Source organism: Propithecus coquereli, unplaced genomic scaffold (assembly GCF_000956105.1).
Source record: "Propithecus coquereli isolate 6110/MARCELLA unplaced genomic scaffold, Pcoq_1.0 Scaffold119, whole genome shotgun sequence".
Classification (NCBI taxonomy): domain Eukaryota; kingdom Metazoa; phylum Chordata; class Mammalia; order Primates; family Indriidae; genus Propithecus; species Propithecus coquereli.
The window spans coordinates 8,241,025-8,252,302 of record NW_012135969.1 but is presented as its reverse complement, the minus strand read 5'-3'; the positions used below and the strand labels follow the sequence as shown (position 1 = coordinate 8,252,302).

General features: G+C 38.6%; 1 protein-coding gene across 4 annotated transcripts in view; it reads left to right on the top strand.

Annotated features, from left to right (window-relative positions):
* The window catches only part of SPAG9 (sperm associated antigen 9), a 131,441-nt gene that overhangs the window by 108,622 nt on the left and 11,541 nt on the right, over window positions 1-11,278 (top strand). For all 4 annotated transcript variants that reach the window (XM_012662618.1, XM_012662592.1, XM_012662609.1 and 1 more), the window contains 7 exons: window positions 489-707; window positions 985-1,180; window positions 3,349-3,474; window positions 4,876-4,956; window positions 5,655-5,722; window positions 9,208-9,356; window positions 10,897-11,068. In XM_012662618.1, the coding sequence (XP_012518072.1) occupies window positions 489-707; window positions 985-1,180; window positions 3,349-3,474; window positions 4,876-4,956; window positions 5,655-5,722; window positions 9,208-9,356; window positions 10,897-11,068 (1,011 nt within the window). The remainder of the gene's footprint in view (window positions 1-488; window positions 708-984; window positions 1,181-3,348; window positions 3,475-4,875; window positions 4,957-5,654; window positions 5,723-9,207; window positions 9,357-10,896; window positions 11,069-11,278) is intronic.

Sequence of the window (11,278 nt, the reverse complement as noted above, 5' to 3'; positions counted from 1 at the left end):
AAAAAAAAAAAAAAAAAAAACTGAGGAGGTTTATCTTTATATCATAAATGCTTTGTTTATAAATGTTTTACTCATACCTAAGTCACTATATACACTTAGGGTATTTAATTTTTAACAGTAGTGGATAAAAGCCTGTATATAGTAATCTTGATAATTAAACATTTTTTTTCCCTGCTGACTTCTCAGATATATATACTTAGATTATTTTTAACCTTTTGGCTGCTGAGGAGCTCTTTATGAACAGAAGTGTCATTTTTGACATTTTCATGGTGTTTATTTGCACTTGTATTACTAGAAGAGTTATATTTTTAAAATACCTTTCCATTTTGTGAAGATAAGTTTAAATAAATTTAATGCTACCTGTATTCAAGTAGCTGTATATCTCACCGGCACACTGTCATTTCAAACCTATAGTTGCTTTAGTGGAAAAAAATGCTATTTATAGGAGTTTACTCAGCTGTTAAAAGAAGGTTTATTTTCCCTTTCAGGTGCACGAGAAACAGACTACCCTGCAGGAGAAGATCTTTTAGAATCTGGTCAGGTAGACAAAGCGTCTTTATGTGGAAGCGTGACAAGCAACAGCTCGGCAGAGACAGACAGCCTTTTGGGAGGCATCACAGTGGTTGGTTGTTCCGCAGAGGGTGTGACAGGAGCTGCCACTTCCCCTAGTACCAACGGTGCTTCCCCGGTGATAGAAAAACCACCAGGTAAATCTGTGCCCCTTACATGCCATCTGTATAGAGACTAAGGCTACCCCAGATGCCTCATTGTGGGCTGAATTTAGATCTTAAAGTAACAAGATGAAAGAGCTTGAAAGAAGTTGTAATGACCTCTAAATGACATCAGGAATTCTCAATTTCATGATACAGCATGGAGGAGTGGGTGGGCGGAGTGGGATTCTGTAGCAGAGGTCTGTGTGCAGAAATTATTGGAGGAGAAAAGCTCAAACTAGGAACAGTTAAGAGTGTTTTATTTACTTTGTAGAAATGGAACCAGAAAATAGTGAGGTTGATGAAAATGTTCCAACAGCAGAAGAAGCAACTGAAGCCACAGAAGGCAATGCAGGGTCAGCTGAAGACACTGTGGATGTTTCCCAAACTGGCGTGTACACAGAGCATGTCTTTACAGATCCTTTGGGAGTTCAAATCCCAGAAGACCTCTCCCCAGTGTACCAGTCAAGGTATGATAATGGGTCAACAACTTAGGAAACTGGATAAAGTGCACAAATAAAAGAAACCAAAATAATCTCAAACAGCTAAAATATTCCCACTAATTTGCATTATTGTGGTGGACTGAAAAGGGTTATTTCCTATTCCTGCTTTTTCTTCATTTATTCACTTCCCTTCATTCTCACTGGATATTTTCCCCCATTTCTTCTCTATTCCTTCCAACTTTAAAAAAAAAAATCTTGTGTATAAAAGTACAGTCATGTGTTGCTTTATGATGGGGATACGTTCTGAGAAAGGCACCATTAGGTGATTTCATGGCCGTGCAAACATCACAGTGTACACTTACACAAACCTAGATGGTATAGCCTATTGCTCCTAGACTACAAACCTGTACAGCATGTTACTGTACTGTATACTGTAGGCACTTGTAACACAATAAGAATGTGTATATCTAAACATAGAAAAGGTTCAATAAAAATATGGTATTATTGGCCGGGCGCAGTGACTCACGCCTGTAATCCTAGCACTCTGGGAGGCCAAGGCGGGCGGATTGTTTGAGCTTAGGAGTTCGAAACCAGTCTGAGTAAGAGCGAGACCCCGTCTCTACTAAAAATAGAAAGAAATTAATTGGACAACTAAAAATATATAGAAAAAATTAGCCGGGCATGGTGGCACATGCCTGTAGCCCCAGCTACTCAGGAGGCTGAGCAGGAGGATCGAGGCTGAGGCAGGAGGATCGCTTGAGCCCAGGAGTTTGAGGTTGCTGTGAGCTAGGATGACGCCACGGCACTCTAGCCAGGGCAACAGAGTGAGACTCTGTCTCAAAAAAAAAAAAAAAGGTATTATTTAATATAATCTTATGGAACCACCATTGTGTATGCAGTACATCATTGACCACAGTGTTGTTTCTCAGCCTATGATTGTATATGAGTCAAAATTTTCTTGGTCATTTTCTCTTGGTATGATTTTTTTAAAAAAATTGTTGTGCTTGCTGTCTTCCATTCTATTAGTAACTTTGTCATTTTAATCCGCACTCCTACTCTAACTTCCACTCCAGTTATCAGCAAAATTGACCATTGTTGATTAAATTGGCCATGAAGTTTGAGTTTCCCACGTGGGCTTGGATGAACTTTTTGAATTTAGTTTTCATTCAAATATTTTATTAGAAAACAATTTGTTTTAGGCTCTTCCTTTAAAGGATTGGTTAACCTAGGCCCATTTTGCGAAATCTTTTATTTTCTTCCCCGCCTTTGCTAGATTCCCTCTAGATGGGGGCGGGAGGGTCTCTTTAAACTGGGTCCTTTAAACTGTAAACTTTAATATTCTTACTGTTAGTGTATAGAGCATCCAAGAGTCAATTAACATTTATTAATTTAAAAATAAAGTCATGTTTTAAAGTTTATAGTCCAGTTATATATCGTTTACTAATTGTGCCCTGACAATTCAAAAGAAAGGTTTTGTGATAGAATATCAAGCACATTTCAGTTTATTAATTTATTTTAGGATTTTTTTTTTTGAGACAGAGTCTCTCTATCGCCCAGGCTGGAGTGCAGTGGCACGATCATAGCTCACTGTAACCTCAAACTCCTGGTCTCAAGCAATCCTCCTTCCTCAGCCTCCTGAGTAGCTGGGACTACAGGCGCACGCCACCCCACCTGGCTAATTTTTCTATTTCTAGTAGAGACAGGGTCTTGCTCTTGCTCAGACTGATCTTGAACTCCTGAACTCAAGTGATCCTCTCACCCTGGCCTCCCAGAGTGCTAGGATTACAGGTGTGAGCCACCATGCTGGCCAGGAAATTCTTTATATGTCACCCTCCTGTGTGTGTATGTTGGGGGAGGCTTTAAAACAAACCATCCCTCCTTCCTCTCTCACCCCAAGAAGAAACTATGATACAATTCACAATAACGAAGGGAGAGCCACAATTATAGTCTGAGTATTAACTGCCATATTTCATTACTATGTCTTACTCCCTTATTTGTACCTTGGGCCTCCTAGTTAATATTTCTGGTGCGATTGTTGAAATATATTTGAGGTAAACATTTAACTTTGGCTTTTCTGGAATTTTAATGTTTGATTTTTTTTTTTTAAACTATAAACTTAAATGTAGAAATGTTCAGTCCCTGAAAACTATAGCTAAGCATACTCACATTTTTTCCCTTTTGCCTCACCTTCCCAGTAATGACTCAGAGGCATATAAAGATCAAATACCAGTATTGCCAAATGAACAAGACCTGGTGAGAGAAGAAGCCCAGAAAATGAGTAGTCTGTTACCAACTATGTGGCTAGGAGCACAAAATGGCTGGTAAGTGCCAACACTTTAAATATTAGAGTATCTTTATTCTTTTACTTTTGATTTTGGAATAAGAGGATAAGTAAAATGTGGCCAACACAAATACAGAAAAAAGTGAGTATTAATGCAGAGAATTTTATATACCCACAAAATTTGAAATTATGTTGCAATTACCTCATAAACTGGGCTTGTGTTGGTTCTGAATGGTAAACCATATGTTTTTTTTTTTTGGTCACAGAATGTTCCCTTTATGTAATATTCTTGGAAGAAGAGGTAAATAAGATTTTTAAATCTGGGTTATCCAGAAATAGAAGAGCCTGAACAGCACAGAGACAGAGAATGTTTGATGTATAAGGCTACAGTGTGGGCAGGGAAACTGGGATTAAACTAATGTGTTTTACTGCAAGAAGGCCCAATCCCAAACATAACTATTTAGTAGAGTTACTAGGAAAGGCAGAACAAATCACAGTGTGAAAGCTCAGACGATAATAACATTACATGATTTGTTCACTTTCTAGTAGTATGTGGAGTTTTACAAAATTGTGCATTTCCAAAGGTTAAATAAGCAAGGTTACTACAGGTTGAGCATCCCTAATCCAAAAATCCAAAATCTGAAACGTTTTTGAGTGCTGATGCTCACAGGTCATGCTCAAAAGAAATATTCATTGGAGCATTTCAGATTTCGGTTTTTCAGGTTAAGGATACTCAACTGTTATGTATAATGCAGATATTCCATAATCCAAAAAAATCAGAAATCCAAAACGCTTCTGGTCCCAAGCATTTTGGGTGGGACACTCAACCTGTAGTATGTCTTTTCCATATGGGTCCAATACTATAAAATGAGGGGTTGGCAAACTGAATGTTGGCTATGTTCCAATATAACTTTATTTATGGGCCCTAAAATTTGAATTTCATATAAATCTCCCCTGTCATGAAGTACTCTTGATTTTTTTCCCCTCAACCATTTAAAAATGTAAAAACTATTCTTAGTTTTCAGGCTGTGTGAAAACAGGTGGCAGGCTGGATTTGGTCTACAGGCCATAGTTTGTCACTCCCCATGTGGACCACTTTGTCATCCAAAAGTTATAGTGTAGTGGAGAAGTAAAGTAATTCCAAATGAGGGCTTTAGCCAAGGACTCTAAAGCGTGGGGTACCCCAAAACTAACTGACTGTGCATTGCACTAGTTCTTGCTTTTCATTCTTGCTATGTTTCTGTTTGCTTAAGCAGCCTATTTCTCTGCCTCGGGCCTACCTTTACTCTCTTTTTTGTTTTCCAACCATTCTACCAAAGCAGCAGCAAAATCTGTACGTTGTTCTTTTTTCCTCCTGAATGAACTTTGAGGTTATTGTGGGGTTTAAGCAGTGTCTTGATGTTTTCTATGCCTTACCCCAGTCTTGACTTTGTTCTTGCAGTTTGTATGTCCATTCATCTGTAGCCCAGTGGAGGAAATGTCTCCATTCCATTAAACTTAAAGATTCGATTCTCAGTATTGTGTAAGTTTTATTTTTGAAATTCTTCCTGTTGAAACTATGTATTTTGGTATAAACTAGATTTTAAGACTTTTGAAGCTAAGATGTATTTCATGACTAAATCAGTATCAAGGTTGTTTGCTTTTTTTAAACCCTTTTTGTGGAACTAGAGAAGTTGAGTGAGAATGAAATTCTGTAACAGAAAGTAAAACAGAAAACTAAGTAGAAGAGAAAACTTGCCAGATTGGTTCCTTAACCATACTAGTTTTTTAGTATTTCAGGGAGAGAGCCAATACCTATTAATTTATATTTGTTTTAAAATATTATTGATAGTTTGTGAATATGTTGATCTAGTTGATCTAGTCTTTTTCTATATGGTGACTAGCAAAAATCAGACAGTCCACAGGGCTGACTCTGTTAGTTCCACTAAAGGTGTGTGTCTCTAGTCTGTGGAGTTTGTTGGTTGTCTGTAATGAGAACAGGAACTCAGGCCAGAAAATGAAACAACTGAGATTCCACAATGCTACTTATTTAGTTCAGCTGACATTTTTTCAAGCGGGACATTCACAATGAAGAAAGCAGTGTATTCATTTATGTTCTGGTGTAAGCTCCTCATCTCATCACAGATGGGTTCTTTACAAGGCTCTGAACTAGTTCAGTGGCATGTAGTCCCTTCTATATTCCTGAATGGAGAGTTCTGAAATCCCTTTTCCTGTTTGCAGACACGTGAAAGGAATTGTTTTAGTGGCCCTGGCTGATGGCACCCTTGCGATCTTTCACAGAGGAGTTGGTGAGTGGTTATGAATAACTGGTTGCTTTGCAAAGCATTTTCAGCAGGTTAACTTTATGGTTTGAAGAAATAATACTTAGTAGAAGAAAGAATAAAGGTTTAAACTGACTACTAACAATGTGTGAGGCCTGGTGTGGTGGCTCAAACCTGTAATCATAGCACTTTAGGAGGCCACGGTGGGAGAATCACTTGAGGCCAGGAGTTTGAGACCAGCCTGACAACATAGTGAGACCCTGTCTCTACAAAAAATAAACACTGTCCAGGTGTAGCAGCGTGTACCTGTAGTCCTAGGTATTTGAGAGGCTGAGCCAGGAAGATTGCTTGAGCCCAGGAATTTGAGGTTGCAGTGAGCCGCAAGTGTACCACTGTACTCTAGCTCAGGTGACAGAGCAAGTCCCTGGCTTAAAACAAAATAAAACAAAACAAAAAAAACCACCCAAAAGACCCAAAACAAGGTGTGACATCAGTAAGTATATTAGTGCCAATGTGGAGGTATACATTAACAGTATACCTCAGGGAAAGGCTGAGTGAGGTGGCTCATGCCTGTAATCCTAGCACTTTGGGAAGCCAAGACAGAAGGATCGCTTGAGGCCAGGAGTTCAAGGCTGCACTGAGCTATGATGACACCATTGCATTCCAGCCTGGGTGACACAGCGAGACCCTGTCTTGAAAAAAAATAAAACAAACAACATACCTCAGGGAAAATATATTTACCATAAAGAACAAGCAGTTTAGCATGTTCTGGTACTCTTATATAATGTGATATAGAAGCATTTGTTTTTCATTCATACACTTATTCAATTAGGAGAAATTTGGTGAGGATATTTTTTCCTGGTCCTTTTTTTTGTTTTTTGGGGTTTTTTTTTTTTTTTTTGAGACAGAGTCTCACTGTGTTGCCCGGGCTAGAGTGCCGTGGCGTCAGCCTAGCTCATAGCAACCTCAAACTCCTGGGCTCAAGCAATCCTTCTGCCTCAGCCTCCCGAGTAGCTGGGACTACGGGCATGCGCCACCGTGCCCGGCTAATTTTTTGCTATGTATTTTTAGTTGTCCAATTAATTTCTTTCTATTTTTAGTAGAGATGGGGTCTCGCTCTTGCTCAGGCTGGTTTCGAACTCCTGAGCTCAAACAATCCACCCACCTCGGCCTCCCAGATAGCTGCGATTACAGGCGTGAGCCACTGCGCCCGGCCCGTTTTTTGGGTTTTTTTTGAGACATAGTCTTACTCTGTCACCCTGGCTAGAGTACAGTGGCATCATGATAGCTCACTGCAATCTCAAACTCCTGGGCTTAAGCAATTCTCCTGCCTCAGCCTCCCGAGTAGCCGGGACTACAGGTACAAAAGACCATGCCTGGCTAATTTTTCTATTTTTTGTAGAGATGGGGTCTTGCTCTTGCTCAGGATGGTCTCGAACTCCTGACCTCAAGTGATCCTCCTGCCTTGGCCCCCAGAGTACCAGGATTATGGGTGTGAGCCACCGGGCCTGGCCATAGTCCCATGTTTTAAAAATAGTTTGCATCCACTTACATTTGGAGAGTTTTTAAAAATAATTTTTAATTGCATAAGATTTAATCATTCTCACATCACATTACTTATATTCTTCCCCTTTAACCATCATTTTATCTATAGATGGAGGGGTGGTGGTACCGGAAAACATACCTTGAATAATTAAATTAAGGGCATTTAGTACTAAACTTCTAAACGTCTTTGTATATGTTGTCAACCAAAAATGATACTTCATTTCCTACCCACTAGATTGGTAGATCAGGGAAATATTATGAAACATAGATGATATACTGAATTTGGATTTTAGAAAGACTGTTCCCAATGTCTCATGTCCTTTTGGGCTTGGAGAAATGTGGGGTAGTGATAGTTAGGTGCCTTTGTAATTGATTAGTACCTAGAGATTGCTGGTTAATGACTCCATATCATCAAAGAGTGAGAGGGCTCTATTTTACCTTGTTTAGGCCCTTTACAGACTTTATCTGTATCTAATCCTCACAACAACTTATGAAGAAGGTTCTGTTGTCATCCTTATTTTATAGATGAGGAAACTGGCACAGAGCATTTCAGTCACTTATTCATGGTCACTCAGCTAGTAAGTGGAAGAGCCTAGAAAAAATGCAATAATAAATGTTAGGTAAAGTGAAGCCAAAATTATATTGACAGAACAAGAAAAACAAAATATATTTAGTAAGAATCAATGCAAAGCCCTGCATTTGGGTTCAGAAGAGCAAGATGGGGGAGGTAAGTCTGAAGAGTGAGAATTATCTAAAGGTTGATTCTAAACTCAATATGAGTTAGTTAATGCCTTAAGCATCGTGGAAATAAAGTGTCCAAAACAGTCATGGTGATAATCCTGCTCTTCCACGCTAGATAAGAGCGTATTCAATGGACTTCAACAAAATAGATTAGGATGCAGGATCTGTAAACTGTGATAGGTACAAAGCACATGCCAGAGATACTTGGTTTTGAAAGGAGAAGACATAGGACTGTAGTAAAGAAGTTTGGACTGAATTTATTCTTGGGTTTCCCCTGGGCAAAAATGCAGACCGATGGATGATTACATATAAGGAGGCAGGCTTTAGCTAGGTATGGGGAATATTTTTCAGACATTTATAGCTGTCTGAAAATAGAACTGCTGCTTTGTGAGGTAGCTCTTTCACTGAAATTGTTCAAGCAAAGCTAACAAAGCAAAGCAAGCTTCTGGTGGTTGGTTCTCATTCGTATTTCTATTATCACTAAAAATATAGTATGCACAACCCCTGAAGTGTTAGTAATGAGTTGCCTCAAATACATCAAAATGTAAGTGAGCGAGATAATATCCCCCAAATAAACTTAAGTCCATTATAATTCTAAAAATATTATTTAAACAGATAACTTATAACTGATATATCACTGCTTTTGAGAGCTTTTCTTTTTTTTTTTTTTGAGACAGTCTCACTGTGTTGCCCAGGCCAGAGTGCTGTGTCATCAGCCTAGCTCACAGCAACCTCAAACTCCTGTGCTCAAGCAATCCTCCTGCCTCAGCCTCCTGAGTAACTGGGACTACAGGCGTGCACCACCATGCCCAGCTAGTTTTTTCTATTTTTAGTTGCCTGGCTAATTTCTTTCTATTTTTAGTAGAGATGAGGTCTCACTTTTGCTCAGGCTGGTCTCAAACTCCTGACCTCAAGCAATCCTCCCACCTCGGCCTCCCAGAGTGCTAGGATTACAGGTGTGAACCACTGCACCCGGCCTTGAGAGCATTTTTAAAGGGGGTCCAGGTACTGGGTACTGGGTTGGATCCGATGACCTTTTCAGTCTCATCCAGCTTTGCAGATTATAGAATAAGAGAACCCAGTCTCTACAAATAAAAAGTTCACCTAATACATATTTTGGATGCTTCATCAATAAATTTAATTACAGAACCAAATAGAATGTTTCTTTTGTTGAAATTGAGTAAAAGGCTGTATGCGTTAACTATAATCTATTTCTTATTTTAAAGATGGGCAGTGGGATTTGTCAAACTATCACCTCTTAGACCTCGGACGGCCTCATCATTCTATCCGATGCATGACTGTGGTACATGACAAAGTCTGGTGCGGCTATAGGAACAAAATCTATGTGGTTCAGCCAAAGGCCATGAAAATAGAGGCAAGTTAGCCTATGTGTTCTGTACTTACTCAATTTGTATTACTCAAAGACTATACGACTGTAACTATTTTCAGCTTCTTTAGAAATTGTTTTCTGAATCTTTGTGTTTTAGGACACTTCAGCAATATATTTGGATATCTTAACTTTTTGTATTACTTTCAGCTCTTGCCACCTTTGATTGTGAGAATAGGAAGTTTTTTTTTTTTTAAAGGAAGGAGGATTCACATATGAATATTTAAATGTGTGTCTGTGTGTGTATCCATAGATTAATACATGTTTTGTCTGAATACATGGTTCTTGATATGTTTAATTATATCAGGATTGCTTGAGAAGAAGATTCCCGAGTCCCCATCCCCACCATGTGTATCCAGCCACATCCACATACGTGTCTCAGACCAAGAAATGACACTGCAGTGGGAATTGGTTGTAAAGACAAAAATCTCTAGGCATTGTTTTCTTATAATTTTTTTGCCACAATACACAAATTCATTCTAACTGTTTAAAAAATTTATAGCAGGTGAAATTCTCCTTCTCCACTGCCCCAAATCGAATTCCCTTTCTTGGAAGGCCTAAAGCTAACCATTTGATGTTTATTTTTCATATCTATTCTTTATGTCCAGATATATATATAGGTTGAGTATCCCTTATTTGAAATTCTTGAGACCAGAATGTTTTGGATTTTAGATTTTTTAGGATTTTGAAATATTTGCATATACATAATGAGATATCTTGGGGATGGGACCCAAGTCTAAACATGACATTTATCTATGCTTCATATATACCTTATACACATAGCTTGAAGGTAATTTTATACAATATTCTTAATAGTTTTGTTAATGAAGCAAAGTTAGTGTACATTAAGCCATCAGAAAGCTAATGTATCACTGTCTCAGCCACACATATGGGTAATCTCTAGTTGTTTGGCAAAACCGTCATTCCTGACTCTGAATTTATATGCTACCAGTAAGCAATCATTTTCTTATACTTTTTCATGCATAAAAACTTAACAGTAAAAAATAAGGCATACCATTAATTCAGTGAAAAAGATAATGTGTTCCAGATAATTTATGGTGTCATGTTGGCACTCAAAAAGTTTCTGATTTTGGAGCATTTTGGATTTCAGATTTTTGGATTAGGGACGCTCAGCCTATACACACACACACATACACAGCAATGTGGGTTCCTTTTTTTAAAATTACAAATAGGATCTTCATGTATTGCTCTACATCAACACAAAATCCAGCGAGCAAAATCTTTCTGTTGAACACTGTTACATAGCGTGGGTATGCCAGTATTGTGCCAATATTGCTTTCATAAATTGTTACTCTATGTGGTGCTGAGGTCCAACATCCTGTGGTTCATTTTGTTTTGCATTCTAGGATGAAAGCAATTGTGTATATAAGAGTAATCATATGTTTAGTATATAATATTTAGGCTTCTCTTTTAATAAATAAGTCTGCTAAATTGTGCAAATTAACAGTTTTAAAATATGAACTCCTGTGTAACAAAAGTAACTTTGTGATTGGACAATCTCTCCTAGAAATCATTTGATGCGCACCCCAGGAAGGAGAGCCAAGTGCGACAGCTCGCGTGGGTGGGTGATGGTGTGTGGGTCTCCATTCGTTTGGATTCCACACTCCGTCTCTATCATGCACACACTTACCAACATCTGCAGGATGTGGACATTGAGCCTTATGTCAGCAAAATGTTAGGTAAGCTTCCAGAACATTTTATCTTTGGCAATCAAAGAGAATGTTTTATTTATTTACTTATGTATTTTTAGAGATGCAGGCTCACCATGTTGCCCATGTTGGACTCGAACTCCTGGGTTCAAGTGTTCCTCCTGCCTCAACCTCCAGAGTAGTTGGGACTACGGGTGCGCAACACCACGTTCAGCTCTTGTTTTATCTTATTTATTTAAT